The sequence below is a fragment of the Ichthyophthirius multifiliis genome (assembly GCF_000220395.1).
Source record: "Ichthyophthirius multifiliis unplaced genomic scaffold scaff_1120509249692, whole genome shotgun sequence".
Classification (NCBI taxonomy): domain Eukaryota; phylum Ciliophora; class Oligohymenophorea; order Hymenostomatida; genus Ichthyophthirius; species Ichthyophthirius multifiliis.
The window spans coordinates 1-19,281 of record NW_004087449.1 but is presented as its reverse complement, the minus strand read 5'-3'; the positions used below and the strand labels follow the sequence as shown (position 1 = coordinate 19,281).

At 14.7% G+C, this 19,281-nt stretch overlaps 5 protein-coding genes across 5 annotated transcripts, besides 66 other annotated features; 2 read left to right on the top strand and 3 right to left on the bottom strand. All coding sequences in view use genetic code 6, as the record gives it.

Moving 5' to 3' along the window:
- Positions 1 to 94: a microsatellite.
- Positions 1 to 95: a microsatellite.
- Positions 1 to 99: a microsatellite.
- Positions 5 to 123: a microsatellite.
- Positions 71 to 127: a microsatellite.
- Positions 71 to 173: a microsatellite.
- Positions 77 to 188: a microsatellite.
- Positions 79 to 171: a microsatellite.
- Positions 110 to 185: a microsatellite.
- Positions 189 to 387: 199 nt separating the features above from the next.
- Positions 388 to 429: a microsatellite.
- A 113-nt stretch (positions 430 to 542) lies between these two features.
- Positions 543 to 577: a microsatellite.
- Positions 578 to 585: 8 nt separating this feature from the next.
- On the bottom strand, positions 586 to 1,296 carry IMG5_024200 (hypothetical protein). The gene has a single exon (XM_004039354.1). The coding sequence runs from the start codon at positions 1,093 to 1,095 to the stop codon at positions 712 to 714; it is 384 nt and encodes a 127-aa protein (XP_004039402.1). The 5' UTR covers positions 1,096 to 1,296; the 3' UTR covers positions 586 to 711.
- A 128-nt stretch (positions 1,297 to 1,424) lies between these two features.
- Positions 1,425 to 1,494: a microsatellite.
- Positions 1,495 to 2,208: 714 nt separating this feature from the next.
- Positions 2,209 to 2,262: a microsatellite.
- Positions 2,219 to 2,261: a microsatellite.
- A 1,249-nt stretch (positions 2,263 to 3,511) lies between the features above and the next one.
- Positions 3,512 to 6,911, top strand: IMG5_024190 (hypothetical protein; the record flags this gene model as incomplete). The annotated part of the gene is made up of 7 exons (XM_004039353.1): positions 3,512 to 4,018; positions 4,102 to 4,520; positions 5,001 to 5,610; positions 5,666 to 5,943; positions 5,984 to 6,201; positions 6,255 to 6,344; positions 6,561 to 6,911. The coding sequence occupies exons 1-7, from the start codon at positions 3,588 to 3,590 to the stop codon at positions 6,909 to 6,911; spliced, it is 2,397 nt and encodes a 798-aa protein (XP_004039401.1). The 5' UTR covers positions 3,512 to 3,587.
- Positions 4,021 to 4,092: a microsatellite.
- Positions 4,464 to 4,527: a microsatellite.
- Positions 4,484 to 4,527: a microsatellite.
- Positions 4,902 to 4,964: a microsatellite.
- Positions 6,388 to 6,524: a microsatellite.
- Positions 6,893 to 6,950: a microsatellite.
- Positions 6,918 to 6,982: a microsatellite.
- Positions 6,918 to 6,992: a microsatellite.
- Positions 6,993 to 7,419: 427 nt separating this feature from the next.
- Positions 7,420 to 8,705, bottom strand: IMG5_024180 (hypothetical protein; the record flags this gene model as incomplete). The annotated part of the gene is made up of 3 exons (XM_004039352.1): positions 7,420 to 7,616; positions 7,675 to 8,182; positions 8,307 to 8,705. The coding sequence occupies 3 exons, from the start codon at positions 8,703 to 8,705 to the stop codon at positions 7,420 to 7,422; spliced, it is 1,104 nt and encodes a 367-aa protein (XP_004039400.1).
- Positions 8,212 to 8,302: a microsatellite.
- Positions 8,706 to 8,792: 87 nt separating the features above from the next.
- Positions 8,793 to 8,934: a microsatellite.
- Positions 8,809 to 8,935: a microsatellite.
- Positions 8,841 to 8,926: a microsatellite.
- Positions 8,936 to 9,279: 344 nt separating the features above from the next.
- Positions 9,280 to 9,326: a microsatellite.
- Positions 9,327 to 10,484: 1,158 nt separating this feature from the next.
- Positions 10,485 to 10,542: a microsatellite.
- Positions 10,495 to 10,547: a microsatellite.
- Positions 10,543 to 10,621: a microsatellite.
- Positions 10,554 to 10,622: a microsatellite.
- A 65-nt stretch (positions 10,623 to 10,687) lies between these two features.
- IMG5_024170 (short chain dehydrogenase reductase family protein, putative) lies at positions 10,688 to 11,547 on the bottom strand (the record flags this gene model as incomplete). The annotated part of the gene is made up of 2 exons (XM_004039351.1): positions 10,688 to 10,960; positions 11,002 to 11,547. The coding sequence occupies 2 exons, from the start codon at positions 11,545 to 11,547 to the stop codon at positions 10,688 to 10,690; spliced, it is 819 nt and encodes a 272-aa protein (XP_004039399.1).
- Positions 10,963 to 10,997: a microsatellite.
- A 266-nt stretch (positions 11,548 to 11,813) lies between the features above and the next one.
- Positions 11,814 to 11,862: a microsatellite.
- Positions 11,863 to 11,956: 94 nt separating this feature from the next.
- Positions 11,957 to 11,994: a microsatellite.
- Positions 11,995 to 12,073: 79 nt separating this feature from the next.
- Positions 12,074 to 12,111: a microsatellite.
- Positions 12,112 to 12,193: 82 nt separating this feature from the next.
- Positions 12,194 to 12,249: a microsatellite.
- Positions 12,204 to 12,255: a microsatellite.
- Positions 12,210 to 12,252: a microsatellite.
- A 115-nt stretch (positions 12,256 to 12,370) lies between the features above and the next one.
- Positions 12,371 to 12,423: a microsatellite.
- Positions 12,403 to 12,441: a microsatellite.
- Positions 12,412 to 12,454: a microsatellite.
- Positions 12,414 to 12,464: a microsatellite.
- Positions 12,419 to 12,475: a microsatellite.
- Positions 12,476 to 12,566: 91 nt separating this feature from the next.
- Positions 12,567 to 12,647: a microsatellite.
- Positions 12,572 to 12,608: a microsatellite.
- Positions 12,579 to 12,647: a microsatellite.
- Positions 12,648 to 12,888: 241 nt separating this feature from the next.
- Positions 12,889 to 12,936: a microsatellite.
- Positions 12,937 to 12,984: 48 nt separating this feature from the next.
- Positions 12,985 to 13,027: a microsatellite.
- A 74-nt stretch (positions 13,028 to 13,101) lies between these two features.
- Positions 13,102 to 13,131: a microsatellite.
- Positions 13,103 to 13,255: a microsatellite.
- Positions 13,176 to 13,267: a microsatellite.
- Positions 13,192 to 13,269: a microsatellite.
- A 39-nt stretch (positions 13,270 to 13,308) lies between these two features.
- Positions 13,309 to 13,395: a microsatellite.
- Positions 13,340 to 13,422: a microsatellite.
- A 15-nt stretch (positions 13,423 to 13,437) lies between these two features.
- Positions 13,438 to 13,507: a microsatellite.
- Positions 13,447 to 13,505: a microsatellite.
- Positions 13,468 to 13,643: a microsatellite.
- Positions 13,548 to 13,645: a microsatellite.
- Positions 13,564 to 13,643: a microsatellite.
- A 715-nt stretch (positions 13,646 to 14,360) lies between the features above and the next one.
- Positions 14,361 to 14,421: a microsatellite.
- A 14-nt stretch (positions 14,422 to 14,435) lies between these two features.
- Positions 14,436 to 15,047, top strand: IMG5_024160 (hypothetical protein; the record flags this gene model as incomplete). The annotated part of the gene is made up of 3 exons (XM_004039350.1): positions 14,436 to 14,444; positions 14,551 to 14,666; positions 14,811 to 15,047. Coding segments are annotated over 3 exons (362 nt in total), but the record flags the coding sequence as incomplete, so codon positions are not given.
- Positions 14,683 to 14,807: a microsatellite.
- Positions 15,048 to 15,833: 786 nt separating the features above from the next.
- Positions 15,834 to 15,878: a microsatellite.
- A 1,821-nt stretch (positions 15,879 to 17,699) lies between these two features.
- Positions 17,700 to 17,737: a microsatellite.
- Positions 17,701 to 17,739: a microsatellite.
- A 226-nt stretch (positions 17,740 to 17,965) lies between these two features.
- Positions 17,966 to 18,010: a microsatellite.
- Positions 18,011 to 19,217: 1,207 nt separating this feature from the next.
- Positions 19,218 to 19,281: a microsatellite.

The window sequence follows — 19,281 nt, the reverse complement described above, 5'->3', positions numbered from 1 at the left end:
TTTATATATATTTTTTTATATTATCTATTATATTTATTTATATATTATTTTTTTATTACTATTCACTATATATATTTATTTTATTTTTTATATTTTTATCTTTTTTAAATTTTATTTTTTTATATTTAATTTTTGTATTTATTTTTTTTCTTTTTTTATATATTATTTTTTTAAATATTTTTTTTTTAAAATTATATTTAAAATATTTAAATATAATTTATATCATATTTTTTTTTTTTTTTTTCATTTTAGATATATATTTTTTTAATTTATTTTTATTAAGCATTATTTTAAATTTTTTTTAATAATTTTATTTTATTTTTTTATAGACATAATTTATTTATATATTTAATAAAAATAAATATGTCTTTATAATGCTAAATCTTTTTTTTATAAATAAATTAAAATTTTTATATATATTTTAAAATTAAAAATAAATTATACAACACTGACTTATATAAAATATTTTAAAAATGTCTGATATATTACCTACTTTAAAGAAAAAGGCATATAAAAATTAAGTTTTTTGTTGGATAGGTATTAAATAAAAAAAAGAAAAATAAAAAAAATAGAAAATGGTGAAACCGAAAAAGTAAAAAAATTCATTGAAATATACGATCATAATGCCAAATAATTTGTAACAATGAACAATTGGAGTCTACCGATGTTTGCCTGTAGATATGGAAATTTAGAGCTTTTAAAATTTTTAGTTCAAAAAAGATTTCCAACAGACGGAAATTAATATAGTTTAGTACACGCGGCTTGCTTTGGGAACGAATTCGAAGTTTTAAAATACTTAGTAGACATATTAAAAAAAGAACCAGTTCCAAATTAAGATTAATAGGCGATGTTAAAAATATGTTTTAGGTAAGAAAATTAAGATTTATCTGAATTTTTGATGAGTAGGGGTGCATATTTTTAATTTAATGAATTTTTAGGTAATATAATTAAAGAAACCAATATTGTATAAGGATAACCCTAAATTAAATTTAAAACTATTTCAAGAAATAATAGTACAAACGAAGTTGGAGAAATAATAGTTTATCCAAGCTAAATTGCAGTATATAAAGAAAATAATAGTCTTTTTAATTTCATTAAATACTATCGTTTAAGAAATTTTATGTTTGTAGAAAATTTAATTAAAACGGGATAATATAATATTAATGATAAATAAAAAAAAATTAATTTTTAAGTCTTTGCAAGCTTTATCTATTAATAGAAAGGGGGAAGTAGTCAAAAAGTATAAAATAGTCTTATTAATGTGTAGAAAAGCTATTATATGATAGTTTCTTTTTTAATTGGTCCTAAAAAAAGTTAATAATATAATAATAATACAAGCAATTTTTATTAATGATATTTTTATTTTACTATTTTTTTTAAACTTATTAATTTGAAATTTTTTTTTTTTTTTTTAGATTGATAATAAATTAAAATATTTATTAATTTTATTAAATTTAAAAATAAAAATATATATATAATTTTTTTATTTAAAAAAATAAATTATAAGAAAAAATATCATATATATAAAACAATTAATAAAATATCAATAATTAGAAAAAAAATATTATATTTAAATAATAAAAAACTATTTTTTTTAATGAAATATAATTAAATTTCTTTTTAAAAAAATGTTTTTGAAAATAAAAATAATGATATATTTACGGATTCGAAATTTAGATTTAACTTTATCAAAATAATTACTCAGTATAAAATCTAAAACTATTTTATGAATATAAAAAAAAAATATATTGAAAATTTTTGTTTATATACTTTGTATAATTTTAAATTAATATATTATTAATTTATTTTATTATTTTACATGTATATATGAATATTGATAATATAAAAATGGAATAAAATAATTATAATTTTTATTAAAAAAATATATATATAAAAACTGAAATATTAAATAATTTTTTATATATTTTTATCTTATTTAATTTAAATAAATTTGCTTATACACTATTATCTAATATAGTTAACAAAATTACTTATTATCCTTAATTCATTAAATATATTTATTTTATAAATGAACTAAATATTTCGTCTTCAGTTTTTTAAAATATAAAAAATGTAAAAATGCTTCCAATAACTTTTATTTGAAATATTATATTTTTTTTTAATTGATATGTTTATCTTTTGGTTAATTTAAATTATTTCATTTATTAATTGACATAATTATTTACTTAATATAATTTTTTTTTTAATTAAAATATTTATAAAAAAATAAAATAAAAAAATAATAAAAAGATAAAATAAAATTTTGAAAATGTATTCATTTTTTCTGATTAATTACAAAAATTAACAAATTAAAAATGGCTAAATATTAAATTTAACAAAAATATACTATATTTAGAGAGATTTAAATAAAAATATAAAAAAATATATTATAATAAATTAGGAAAAATTATGTATTTATCTGATTTTTGTTATATTTTTTTTTTAAAAAAAATAAATAATTATAAAAAATAAATATATAAAGGAAAAAAAAATCAAGTCTATAAAAGAAAAAATCCAAATTTCAAACAAGAAATCTTCCTTGAAAAAAAAGTATTTTTAAAATTAAAAAAAAATATAAATAAATAAATAAATATAAGATATTTTAAAAAATGCAAAATATGCACCATTAAATAATCTCAACTTTTATATATATATGTTAAATTTTTACTCTTTATGTTTTTTTTTAAAAAAACAATATTATATAATTATCAAAAAAAAAAAAAAACAATAAAAAAAAAATATTATATTAAAAAATTATTATTACAATCTTTAAAAATAACAAAATACTATTCAACAAAACACTTATAAATAAAAGACTTACGCCATTAAATAAATATAAACTATTATTTTATAATTTTTTATATATGAATAAAAATAAAATAAAAAACTATTATATATATATATATATATAGTGAAAGAATCACAAACAAGAAACTTTTAATAAAACTTTGAAATATAATAATAAATTAATAACTTTACAGATATTAAATTTTCTAAATAAATAGCAAATATTACAATAGAAACTACTTAACCTAAAAGAGTAAGAAAAATAAACACTTTGTACAATAATGAATATTACATTTCATATGAATATAGTAATAATAATAAATTAAATAACTAAGATAATTAGAAGATTTGTTTAAAACAAAATAATTATGAAAAGCCTTTAAAAAAACAAATTAAACTTAATGAATTTTCAAATATTTTAGGTCATTTCTAAAAACAAAGCACTCTTATTAATAAAAGCAAATTCTTTGATTCTTATAAAAACTCTGACTAAACTAGAAGAAATTCTAAAAGAGATTTATTTACTTTTCCTACACAAATAAAAGAATATTAAAAATATTCAGTACCTTTAAATTAATAATTTATTGAAGAATAATAAGAAGAAGATACAATTCATTTAGTAGATAATAGTAATCAAAAAGTTTTAATAAACGTAAAAAATATAAAAAATTATAAATATTTAATATATATAAAAAAAGGTAAAAAAATCACCTTTTGAATCTTTTTAATCATCTTTTCTTTGCTCTAAAAAGATTCAATAATAAACAAAACCATTAGATGGCATAGTAAATGCGTTTGATATGGAATAAAGAAACAAATATTTTTCTCAAATAACTTTTATAAAAGATTACAAATCAGGATATATGCCTATCGAAATACAACGTTAATAAGAAATAGAATTAGATAAAATGAATACTTAACAATAGAAAATTTCAGTAAAGCATTTTATTAGATAAAAATAGTCCCAAAACATTAATTTAAAAAGAACTTGTGGAGTTTCTTATGTGAAAATGCCTGAATCAAAATAACATAATGTATCTGATATATATAAGCCTTTACCTTAATTAGTTTTCTAATGTTCAAATGGACAACCGAAATAATTATAATATGAAGAGTATTATTAATGTGTTTTCGAATTTTTATTTTAAAGTAATTAAATGCTACTTTGTACTATGTTTGAATCTGAAGATGAAAATGCTATGAGAAATTATTTAATATATCCAAATTAAAGGTATATATAATATATAATATATAATATATAATATATAATATATAATATATAATATATAAATGTATAATTATAATTTTTTTTAGATGGTAAATTTCTGGAGGTAAATATTTTATTGTTTAAAATATTAAAGATATGTGGCCTCTTTTTGTTGAAAAACATTTCCTTTGTATCCATTTTATTTTCGATGAAAAATACTTAATGAAAACTCCATAAATAAAGCATTTTACAATTGAAGAAGTTCAAGAAATTATTAAATTTAGTGATATGCATCTTGGTTTTATTTTTAAGAAAAGTATTAATGGTAAAAAGTCTTTCATAAAAACTTTAGGAAGCGCATATATAGAAGGAGAAAATAAATAAACTCAAAAAAATTAAGATAATAAAGAAGAAAAATAAGAAAATTAGTAATAAATACAAGAAAATGAAAAATAATAAGAAATAAAATAAAAACTAAAAAATATAGAAAAGAAAGGAAAAAAATATGAAGAAAAACAAAAAAATAGTGAAGATCTATCAAATATGAATGTATTAATAAAAAAAGTAAAAAAAATATAATAAAAACTGCCTATGGAAACTGTCGAAAATATTCAAAATTAAATACATATGATTTCTCCTTACATTAACAATTTTCTAGATAAAATAAACTTTTAATAAAGTACAATCACTTTTAGTGAAGCAGCAAACAATATTTTATTAATTGAAAATTATTCAGTAATTTAATTACTATTAATGCCTCTTTTAGAAACTATTAGTAGTGATTTGAAGAATTTAAGCAGAAAATTAAAGAAATAATAAAGTTAAGATGAAAAAAAAACATAAAATTAAGTATTAGAAAATAGTTAAAATATAGAAGAAAAAATTTTTCCTAAAAATACTTCAATTTAAGAAAAAAATTCTATAGAAGAAAAAAATATTATTGAAGAGAATAATATAATTGAAGAAAAAATAATCAATATTAATAATTAAGAAATTGAACAAGAAGATAAATATAGTAGTACTTTAATTATTACAAATAATAAATAAACTCCAAATAATAATATTAATAATTCTTCTAATAATGAAACTGAAGTAGATTAAAATACAACATAAGATGTGAAAAAAGACGAAAAGAAATTAATTTGTTAAGAAATTGTTGATTATATATAAAAAGATTAAACCAAAAAAAATATTAATACACTATCAGTTAAGTAATAAAATATAAATATATAATAATATTTTTTTAAAAAAAAAACAAAAAGATTCGAATTATATATAGATGAAATTCAATGGAAAAAAAGTTCCTAATTAATAAAAAGTCTTTTAAGTACATTTATATTATACGCAAAAGATGAAGTCGAAAAATTAGCCTTAGAAATGATGAATATAAGAATCCGAACATAGAAAGAAAACGATATAAAACTATTAAGTAATACGTTAAATAACATAAGATAAATATATATAAGTAATCCATATTAAAATAATTATATTTATATCCCTAACAAAAAAAATTGGTATTTCAACGAAAACATTTTAAAAGAAATATCAAATTTAAACACACAAAAATAATACCAATAATAATAATTAATAATAATAACTTTACGCCTAAACTAAAGGTATTAATATGGGAAATTTATTAAATAAAGGATAAGATTATTCCGTTTTAGAAAGTAAAGATTTATAAATTCCTACTTACTATATTTCTACTAGAGATTCCTTTGCATTTGATCTTTATGAAGTTTAAAAAGTGGTTAATTTTGAAGGTAGAAAATACACTTAAATTGATTATTATTTCGATCCTAAAAATTACCCAAGTAACTTCGCATCTTTTTTACCCAATTTTAAAGACTATAGAGTTGGTTGTACTTTATTCAAGGACTTTTTTACTCACGAAGAAATGATAGATATTGAAAACGAGACATACAAAACAGAAATTAAATGTTTTTAAAGTATATTCTTAACTATTTTTTTTTTTAAATAATCAAAAAGGACATTATTTCCCTATGACAGCTTAAGTAACATGTACAGCAGAAAAAATAAGAAGAACAAAATTTTTTTTCGGATCAAGATATATGTGGACTAAAATGTAATTAGCTGAACCTCATTCATATGTAGGAGCAGGGGTAAGGTAAGATGTTTCTGAAACTCCATTATGGATCAAAAAAAAAGTTGTTTAAAAATTAGAAAATGCAAATATATTACCAAAAGTATAAAAATTAAATTATTTAATTTTATTTGATGAATTTTATAAAATTAAAAGAAATTTATAAATTCTTTAGCTTTAAATGTATACCATGACGGTAATGAAGGTTTAGCTTAACATTTTGATGATGCAACACGTTTTATGCAAGTAAAAAAAAAATCATATATATAAAAAGAAATACATAACTAATTATATATAGATATATATAATTATATATAACTACATTTATAAACATAAATATATAAATATATATATATATATATATATATAATAAATATTATAAATAATTTATATATTTATTAATATATATATATATTATATATATATTTTTATAAAATATATTTTAATTATTTATATTTATAGCCTATTTTTACATTCAAATTATTTTCAGATGCTAGATTATCCTTTGGAAGTTAATTTTATGGTTTTTGTAATTCTGCCTTTGTTATCCCTATGCCAAGAGGATCTATTTTAAAATTAGAAGAAAATTCTTATGCAGCAAACGGTATTAAGCATTGTGTAAGACCTTGTGATATGACTGGAAAAAATGCCACAATAATTATGAGATAAATGCACCATAAAGTAGTTAAAGAAGCAGAAATTTATGATGAAAATATAGATTTACCTAATTGGTTTTCAACTCTTTCAGCAAAAGAAAATTCAGTACCATATGGAGAATAAAAAAGAATAGAAGCAGAATTTTTATAAAGATGATAGAATTATATTATATAAATAATATTATTATATTATATATATATATATAAATTTAATATATATATATATATTTAAAATATAAATTTATCTTATTATCTTCTAATAATTTATATAAAATCAATGAAAATATTTTTATTTTTATTAATAAATCTTTTATTTTTTGTATTTTTTTATTATTATTTTTTTTATTTATATTATAATTAAATTAAATAAATTCATAGAATTATAATCAAATAATATTTTCTTTTTATTTTATTTTTTTATTTTCATCTATTTTAATAATAAACTTTTTCTTTTTATAAATATTTTTTTCATAATTTTTTTATTAATTAAGAGTTATTTTCTTAAAATTACTGAATAATATATATATTTTTTATAATTAAAATAACTACTTTTTTCATTTAAAAAATAAAAAAATGTTTAAAATAAGCTTAATAAATATAAATAAAAAATTTAACATAATAAGAAATTATAAAAAATAATTAAATATATATAATTTTTTTTTTTTTCATAATTTTTTAATAATTTATATAATATCTTCATCATTTAATTAATGATCTTTTCCACATACTTAAGGATTGTGTTTTACAGAAGTTCCCCAAACAAGTGCATATTTCATATCTTTTATCATATTTCTATGAATTCTCATACAGAAATGTTCAACAAGACTATTTTTTCTTTAAAGAATGACTGGTTAATTATAATCTAAAAAAATTATAAAAAATATATATACTAAATAAAAGGAACTAAATATGTTAAAAACCTGGTTCTTTTCCTTTAGGTTTAGTATAAGCTCTAACAAGATCAAGATATTCCCACATTCTATCAACAAGTTCATCAAGATTCCATTCTAAATGTGCTGAAATAGGTACATAATGAGGAATTTAATCAATTATATCTAATTCTTCCATGGTAAGATCGTCAATTTTATTCATAGCATATAGACATGGAATATATTTTCTGTCACCTTCAATAATATCAATAATTTAATCTTCATTTATTTTTTCTCTTAGAATAATATCACAATTACTAATTTTATATTCTTTTAAAATTGTTTTAATCATCTCATCATCTAAATCAGGATTATCAACTGTATGAGTAATATTTATACCTCCTTTTTATTTTTTCTTAAATTCAATATTAGGTGGTTATTTATTTAATCTAATACCAAAACCTTCTAATTCATGTTCAATTATTTTTTTATGCTTCATAGGCCTAGTTGCATCTAAAACTATAACAATTAAATTACAGGTACGAGCACATGCTATAACCTATATATTATTTTATTTTTTGAATAAAAATATATATTATAATAATTTATATATATAAATAAATGTATATATATAATATATATATATATATATATATTTATATTTATATTTATATATATAGTACCTATCTTCCTCTTCCTTTACCATCTTTTGCTCCTTCAATTATACCTGGAAGATCCAATAATTATATTTTAGATCCTTTATAATATATATTTCCTGGTATACATGTTAATGTTGTAAATTCATATGCTGCTATTTTAGATTCTGTTCCTGTTAATTTTGTTAAAAGTGTAGATTTTCCTACTGAAGGAAATCCTATCATCCCTACACGTGCATCTCCTGTTTTTGATACATCAAAACCTTCACCTGCTGGTCCTGTTTTTCCTTTGCTTCCTTCTATTAATTCTCTTTTGAATTTTGCTAGTTTTGCTTTTAGTTATCCTATATGATAAGATGTTGCTTTGTTTTTTTGTGTTCTCTCAAGTTCTTATTCTATTTCTGCTATTTTTTATCCAATACTCATTTTTTATATTTAATAATATTTTAAAAGGATATTTTTTACAAGTATTTTTTATTCTTTAATTTAGTATTTTTTTTATAATTATTATTGATTTTATATTTTTCTAAAATATAATTTTAATTTTTTATTTATTAAAAATTTATAGATTATATTGCAATTAAATTAATTTTAATTTTTTTATTTATTAAAAATTTATAGATTATATTGCAAATAAATTAATTTTAATTTTTTTAAATAAAAATAAATATTACTTAATAATATAGAAAAAAAGTTTACTAATAATTATTAATTTTGCAATATGATAACTTTTAATTTATAATTTAGATTAATTTAATTTTTTTTTTTAATTTTTGAAACATAATACTGATTCTTTTTTTCTTTATTTATTATAAGTCTATTCCTAATATAAAAAAAGTTGTAATAAAAATTTATAATTAATTTTTTAAAAATTCTAAGAAAAAGTTTAACTTATTTTGAACGTTTATTATTGGTAAAATTAAAAAAAAAAAAAAATATTTATTTTTTTAAAAAAATTTAAAAATCTTTTTTAAATAAATAAGTTTTATGTTTCTTTAAAATATATATATATATATATATATATATATAATATATATAATACATATAAAATAAAAAAATTAATTTATTTGAAAAAAAAAAAAGAAAATAAAAAATTATGAATTCAGAAACATAAATAAACAATTAGACTAAAGTTGAAGAAACATATGAACTAATAAACTAAATAGAAGAAAAATTAAACTAATTAAATGCCCCTTTTATATATAAAAGTGATTTTAAAGACGAAAAAATTAAATATTATCGTTTAAAAAGTGAAACATTTGAAAAAGATTATAATTAATAAATAGAAAATTAAAACTTACAAAAAAGTATTCAAAACTAATCAAAAAATCGAATTATCGGAAAAATAAGAAGTCAAGCAAATATAAGAAAATCTTAAACAAACATAGAAGAAAACATAATAAACGTATAAGATTATTATCCAAATCAGAAAATTACACAAATGGAGGAAATAATCCAACAAAATATTTTAAGATAAGAAAAAATGCAAATAAAAATAAACGACTTGATTTTATTAATTCATTAAAAAGACGAATAAATACAACATTTTCAAAATATAGAATAGCAAATAATTTTATACTAAAAAGAAATCGAAAATAAAGATAAACGAATTAGTATTAAAGATCTTTAAATTCAAGAATTAATGAGAGAAAATAATGATATTATAAATTAAAATAAAGTCCTAACATCATAAAGTAGTATTCTAGATAATAAATATAATAGAGTACTTAATCTCTATAGTTAATTAATTTAACAAAGGGTTGTTTCTTATGAAAGCAATTAATAATTAATTTAACAAATAAAAGAATCATAATAATATGAAAATATTCAATATAATATAAAATAATAATAATTGACGCCTAAATAAAGCAAAGTTTTTAACAATGATAAATACTTTTTGTCACCATAATATAATAAAAATGACGTTGAAGAACTTAATTAAATATTCAAAAATAGATTTTCGTATTAAAAGCCAATAAATATAAAAAAAAGTTCACACAATTTTTAAAATTAGAAAAGTGAAAACTAAATAGAATAACCTTTTTAAAAAAATATTATTCAAATTAAAGAAATACTTGATAAAGAATTTAAGGTTGAAAAAGATTTTAAATTATAAGAAGAAATATAAAAAAATTAATATTTAAATTAAAATAAAATTTTGAAATAAAATATTAAATATTGAATTTTATTATTAATAAATAATTCATATTTTTTTAAAAATAATAAAAAAAAATATATTTTAAAAAAATAATATAAAAAAATAATATATATATATATATATATATATATATATATATATCTTTTATATTATATATAATTATTATATATATTATTTTATATATTTTATATTAATATACAACAAAAAATTATATATTAAATTAAATATTAATTTATCAATTATTATAAAATCAATAATTTATAATCTTTTTATCAGCTACAAATTTACCATTAAACAATATATGACTTTAATATTCAACTTCAAACATTAAATATATAATACTTTCGATTCCTTATTCACAACTAAAAGGTGCTTTACTTCCACCAGTTTCAGTTTAACACCAACCTGGGCATACACTAAATGCCATTTGTTATTCTTCTAATTTTTTACTAACATCATGTCTTATATATGCATTTACAAGACTTTTACTTGCTGCAAAGGGCGATTAATTCCAATATTAAAGCTTTTTTTTTATTTATATTTTTTTTTTTATATTTTTTAAACCTAGTTTTCTTTTAATTTATTTATATATTCTTCGGCTAATTCTATTATTTTTTTTTAATTAAGCTTTGGATTGCTTAATATACTTTCTATTTATGTATCATGCTAAATTGTTAAACCTAAACGTGAAGAAACGCATATTATTTTTCCTTTCGAGCTTAAACATTATAGCATTTATTCTGTTAAACCAATAAGTCCAAATAAATTGGTATTAAAAATTTCATATGCTTATAAATGATCAGCTTTAACTCCAAAACCTTCATGGATTCCTGCATTATTAATTAAAAAATCGACTTTTCCGATCTTTATTTCTAACCAATCTACGAAATTTCTGATTGTGGTTTTATCAGAAACATCTAAATATTGGTATATAATATTACAGTAAGGAAACTCTTGTTTTAATTATATGACAACGTTCCGACCTTTTTACTTATTTCGTGCAGTTAATATTATTAATAATTTATGATAGGTCTGTTTGCATAAATAACGTGCTAAATTATAACCTAAACCTCTGTTTCCACCTGTTATAACAACTTTTTATATTTCCATTATTATTTTTATTATTTTTTTTTGTTAAAAAAATATAATAAAATCATTATAAGAAATTCAATGATTTATATATATATATAAATTAATTCATAAATTTGTTTATTAAAGTTTTTTATTTAATTTATATTTAAAATAAAGTTTAGTTTTTTAATAAAAATTAAAATTTTTAAATTTAATAAATATAATTCAGAATTAATTAAATGATTTATCAATTATAAAAATAAATTTAATTAAATAATATAGCTTATTTTATATTTTTTTAAATAAAATAAATTTATAGAAAAATTTTAAATAAATTATATAAATTAATTATAATATTTTATAATATATTAAATATTTAATAAAAATCATTTTATAGATCATTATTTTGTAATTATTAAAATTATTCATATATTTTTAATTTTAATATAAAATAATTATAATTTTACAAAAGAAATATATATTTTAAAGAAATATAAAGAATATTAATATAAATAAAATATTAATTTATTTATAAATAATTTTTTCTTTGATATTTTATAAGATGATAATTTTATAAATAATTTTATAAATATTTATAAATAAATTAATATGTATATTATCTTTATAATTAAATAATTAATATTTGATAAATTTTTTAATAAAAAATATAATATCTTAAAAAACTATATATAATTAATATAAAAAGAAATAAAAATATAAAAATAATTAAAAAAATAAAAAAATTAATATAAATATCATATTTAAGTATAAAATTTTTTAGTATTTAAAAAAAAAATTAAAATAAAAATAATATTAAAGGAAAAAATTTACTTAATTAAGATATTATATAAAAATATTTTAAAAATTTAAATATTGAAATAAAAAATATAAATTTAAATATAGAGTAAATAAATAATATAGTAAAAAATAATAAAAAAAATAATATTATAAAAATATTAAAACAAATTTTATATAATGTATAAATAATAATTTAAAAAATTCAATATATAAATAAATAATAACTATAAATAAAAATATACACATATAAATGATATTAAATTAAATATATATATATATATATATATTATATATATAATATAATTTATTTTATTTATTTTTATATAATTTATTTTATATATTGCTTTTATTATATATATAAATAATATATTTTATTAAAAATATGTAAACTTATTTATAAATATAAATCATGTTTTTATTTTATTTACAATATATTTTTTTATTAAAACTAATAATATAAAAAATTAAATATTATTAATTAAAAAAAATTTATTTAAAAATTAATTTTATTTTTATTTTATATTATTGAAATATTAAAATTTTTTAATTTATAGCTATATAATATTTTATATTCTTTTAAAAAATTTATATGATAAATATTAATAATAATTTATATATATAATTTTATATTGCATGCATTATATAATTTTATTATTATAATATATTTTTATGGATATCTGTATATTTAATTTTTTTTTTTGTATAATTTAACCTTTTTTTTATATTTATTAATAATTATTATATTAAAAAATCTATATATTTATATAATAGATATAAATATTTATGTAATTTTAAATATATATATATATATATATATATTTATATCTAAATTTATATTTAATAAATATTTACATAACTATATTATTTAATTTATTTTATTATATATATTTATTATCATATTTTTTATAATTTTTATTTATATATAATTATATTTTTATATTTTATTTATTTATATCTTTTTTAAAAAAATTAAAAATATAATATTTATACTAATATTACAAAATTTATAATATATTTATATATTCTTTTTTTATATTTTTTATATATTTTATACATATTTCTATTTATTTATATTCTTATATATATATTATTTTTTATTATTGTTAATATTATATCAACATTTTTAAAAAATATTTTTTTTTTTATTAATATATATTTTATTATATATTTTTATTTATATTTCTTTATTTTATTTATTTATATATTAAATATATTTAATATTCATGAATTTTAATATATTTTAATAATTTATATATAATTTATTTTTAATTTTTTACATATATATTTTTAACTAATATTTTTATATATTTTTATATTTATTTATTATATATATTTTTTAGAATAATATAGATATTTTTTTTTATATTATTATTTTAAATTTATTTTATATAAATTTAAAATTATAATGATTTCGTTTCTAAAAATTTTTTCTTTTTTATATTTATAAATTATATTATTTTTTTAAGAAAAATATTAAAGATTTCAAAAATACTTTGTGAAACTTTAAGAATAATTAATAATCAAAAAAATATAAAATTTTTATTTGAATATTTTTATTATATTATAAATTACTTAAAAAATTAAAAATATGAATGTGAAAACAAATATTTCATAAAATTAAAGAATGAAATATTTTTTAAAACTCGGATTAAATTTAAATTATAATCATAATTTAACAAAATAATCTAATTATAACTCTATTTGTGATTCATTTTCTTTAAATTAAAATGAAAACACCAATTTAAAATAAATTTTAATTTAGTTTACTGATGATAATACAAATACTTCAATACAAAACACTTCATTATCAACTGATGTATTTTCAAAATTTATGGAAAGTGTTTTTCTTTCCTAATTAGAATAATCTGATTAAATTAATAACTAAAATATCTAATAATACTTAGAATTAGATTAAAGTTAGTAAAATAAAAATACTGAAATTGAAATAAATTATTATATTGATAATAATACTATTAGAAATAAGTATATAAGCAAATTAATTAATAATAATATTTTAAAAAACAATTTAAAAAACAAGCATTAAACAAGTATTTATAATACAAAATATAAAATAAAATAATAGTAATAATAAAAATATACAAAATATAAAAAATAAAATTTAAATCTAAATGAAAATTGTAATTCAATTAAGATTAAAAATATAATTAATATATCTAAATAAACCATTTATATTAAATATATATTTAATTGATTTATATTTTTATTTATCTTTTTAATTTTTAGTTATAATTTTTGATTGGGATGATACACTATTTTGTACTTCAGCACTTTAATAATAAAAGTTCGAGAATATAACATTTTAATAATAAAAATATATTACATCTTTAGATTAAGTTGTGGTAAATAAAAAAATAAATATATGTATATATATGTATATATATGTATATATATGTATATATATATATATATATATATATATATATATATATATATATATATATATATATATATATATATATATATATATATATATATATATAAAGTTGCAAATTCTTAAAGAAGCGTATAGTTATGGAACTATATATATAGTTACGAATGCTGCTTAAGGATGGGTTGAATTAAGCAGTAGAATTTTTTTACCTTATGTGTATAATTTTTTTGAAGAAAATTAAATTAAAATAATATCTGCACGAACAAAATTTGAAAAAATATACCCGGATTAATCTTATTTATGGAAAATAGAAGCATTTAAATATCTACATAGATATTATGATAAGCAAGCAATTTTTATATTATTTTCAGATAATTATAAATTTATATATTTTTATATAAGATTATAACAAATATAATTTGTGTAGGAGATTCAGAAAACGAAATGAGTGCAGCTCATATTTTTAGTAAAGAATTTGATATTGTATTTTTAAAAACTGTTAAGTTTAAATAATAACCTTAAATTGATGAAATTATTAAATAAATAAATTTGTTTTAATAAAAATTTGAATAAATTTATAATGAATTTAAAAATTTTAACATTAAATTGGAAAGGTAATTTAATATTTAAATTATTAATAGAATTAATTTATCTATTATAAAGAAAATAAAAATAAAGATGATTCTATGTTAAAATAATTTTTATTCACTAAATAAGATTAAAAATAAGCTTAAAAGTATACATATATTGTTTATAAATTTTCACAAGAATTTAGAAATCTACTTTTTTTTATAAAAAAAAAACAATAATTTATATTTAATTTTCAATAAAAGAAATGTTTTTATAAATTAACCTATATATATAAAAATAATTTATAATTTAAAATATCTTGTATATATATATATAAATATTAAAAATGATATAATAATTTTATTTAATTTAAATATATTTTTTATTTAACTTTTATAATTTTTATTTGCTATTGAAAACTTTTTATTAAATTTGCCATTAAAATTAAAAAATTTACGAATTAACTTCTTCAATTAATTTTACATAAACAATAATCATTATTATATAAACTATTTAATTATATAAAATTTATTTTAAAATTAAAGGTAATCATGATTTATCAATATTTTAATAAAAAATAATTATTTTTTAAAATAAAAGTAATAATTTTCATAAACACATGAATAATTTTATTCATTAAAATCAAAAATTTATTTTTAATAAAAGTTTCATTATTTTATATATAAACTATACATTTAAATTAATATAAAAAATAAAAAATTAGTTTTTTTAAATTCTAAAAAAGATTTTATAATATTAGTATATATGTATGCATTTTGGTTTCACAAAAAAACCATGTATACCCGAAGATATATGAACTATTATGATATGAGAAGGCCTACAAATTCATAATAGATGTATAGCCATAATAAAAATAAAATAAAAAGTATAACCAATAACAAAAAAAATTCATCAGATAGAGGTTTTTAAATCCTTAATTATTATCATCAGCTTATTTTTTCCGTTTAGTTATTTTAAAATGTGGGTTATAAATATTATTATATAATAATTTTATATCAACTATTAATATTTTTAAGTATTTTTTTTACTCATAATTAAATATTTAGTTATTATTTATTAGTTTGTGATTATTTAATATTTAGATCCATATTATAGGCTAAATTTACTAACCAATTCTTAAATATTAATAGATTTTGAGATAATTGTATTATATTACTTAGTTTCATTTTAATATTCATCAATATTTTTATTTTTTTATTCTATATGTACAAGTAAACCTATTAGTTTATCTATTTTTTATTTCTTCAACATTATCCTTTTGTTAATATATTATAAAAGTCTTGAATTCAGAATTAGATGGCACATTATTTCCTGATATCCTTACTTTAGAAAAATATTACTTTCTTTATTATTAAATCCTTTCTTGCACATTTTTCTTATTATAGTCATAAATTTTAATTTTTTATATTCAAAGTATTCATTTATCTTTTTAATAAGTAATTATTAGTTAATATTGTCATATAGTTATTAAATTTATCCTAATGGATTTAGTTTATTATTTTTCATCATATTTATTCTCACTACATTTTATAATTATAATATTAATTTCCATACATTCCTGGAATTAGAATAATTATTAAAGTATTCTATAATATTTTTATAGTGTAATTAATTGATTTATTATAATTTTTATTTTACCTTTTACAATTTTAATATATATTTATTAATTGTATTTTATCCTATTATAATATTAAAATTTTTATTATTATTTTTTTTAAATAAATTTATCTGTATCTTAAATATTTTCATTAATATTTTTAATATACTAAATAAGTTATTAGTCATCATAATTGTCTATTTCATTTCACTATTTTTATTTCTTATAGCTAATTTATTTAGGATAATTTTCTTGTTTCTCAAAATTATTTATTTACAATTACGATAAAAATATGTAAATTGCTTTAAATAATTATGACTTATTTAATATAAATTGAAAATAAAAATCAAAAATTTAAAAAAAAATTGTTTTAAATATAGTAATAATTTGGTATAATTTTTATTCATTTATTAATTTAGTTTAATAATTAAATAAGTATGTATAAAATTAAAAATCATAATTTAATAAGTATAAATTAAAAATTAGTTTTATTAATTTAATTATATAATATAATATTTGTTTATTAACTATTATAATTAATATTTTATTAAAATTAAATAATATATTTTTCATTATTTTACATGATAATAAATATAAAATTGTTTAATTATTATAATTTTTTTAAATGCTATATATTTAAGTATTAATATTATCATTTTATTATTAAACATAACATTACTTTAAAACTTTCTTTTTATTATTACTATTTAACTATTTTATTTGTTAAATAAATAAAAAAGATATTTTTTTTTTAAAAAAAAAAGAATTACATTATATATTCATTTCAAATTTTTAGAAATATATTAAATTACTTTTTTATAATATTATTATTTTAAAATATTAATTATTTTAACTTAAATTAAAAAAATAAAATATTTGTTTTATAAATATTATCTTTATAACTTCAAAAAAAAAAATGCATCAAGAAGAAGGTAGAATTGAAATAAAATAAAGGCCTTAAAAGTCTGGTTGGCTTCATGAATAAGTTAATAATCTTTTTGATTTTTGGAATGCGAAATATTTTTATTTAAATGGAACATAATTAATAAGTTTTGATAATGAATAAGTTATTTCCTAAAATATATATATATATATATATATATATATATATAATATATATATATTTTCAAAAAAGATGGATAAACCTAAAAAATTAATAAACTTGTAAGGATGTCTAATTGATGGTATTTGGCCAAAAAATAATTTATATATATTTACTATTAGATAACTCTAAAAAGATAGGGAAGAGTTTTTGATTTATTTTGTATTTTTTTTTTTATATTTTAAATTTCATTAAAATTATTACAAAAGGGAACTGAATAAAAATAAGAGGCTTAAGAATGGATAAAAATATTAAAAGAGGCAATTGTATTTTCTATTTAAAAATAAAAATATATATTTTTATTTTTATATAAGATATTAATTGATTATGAATAATTAGTAAAAAATTTAGAAGATAAATAAATTCTTTCAAATATATATTATTAATCAGAAATAAATACAGAAGATTTTTAAGAGCATCCAAATTAAACTAAATAGTCTTAACTTAATAATTAATAATTATAATAAATTCCATAAGATATTAAATAAGAATTTGTTTAAATATGCGAAAATTTTAATGATAATAATGTAAATAATTTATATTTATATTATTTTATTAAAAATAATATAAAATTGATATAAATAAAGAAATGGAATTTAATAAAAATTGATTCTAAAATGAGAATTTTAAAAAAAAATAACTAATCTTATAAAGCCCATACAATTTTTCAAAAATTAAACTTTGAAGATGTCTGTAGTATATTTTCAGATTAACAAAATGAGTTTTTTTGGAACTTTTATTTAAAAGAAAAATAATTAGCTTTAAAAGTAAAAGAAGATTATAAAATATATGAATCTATAGAAGAATTCTATTATCATAAAAATAAAATTTAATTCTATAATGTTTATAGAGAAAATTCTTGGTTTGAAAAAAATAATTAGATATTCTATTAATTTAAGCAAAGCTTAAAGGATACAAAACCATAGATTAAAAATAATTTTTTTTCATTTCAATTGAACTATCTTCATGTATTTAAAATAATATATATATATTTATTTTAAAATTAATTTCTTTCAAAAAATAAAATAAAAAATTATTCTATCTGCAATATAAATAAAATTTAAAAAGTATGTACTTAGAATTGAAAAATTATAAGAAGGGAATATATTAGTTTAAGTTATATTAGAAATGCCTAAATATATATGGTTAAAAGCTAAAGTTATAGAAAAATATATAGTGGAGCATTTAATAAATTTTAATGTTATTAATTATGAACATTAATAGGTAAAATATAATATTATATATATATATATATATATATATATATATATAATATATATTATATAATATATA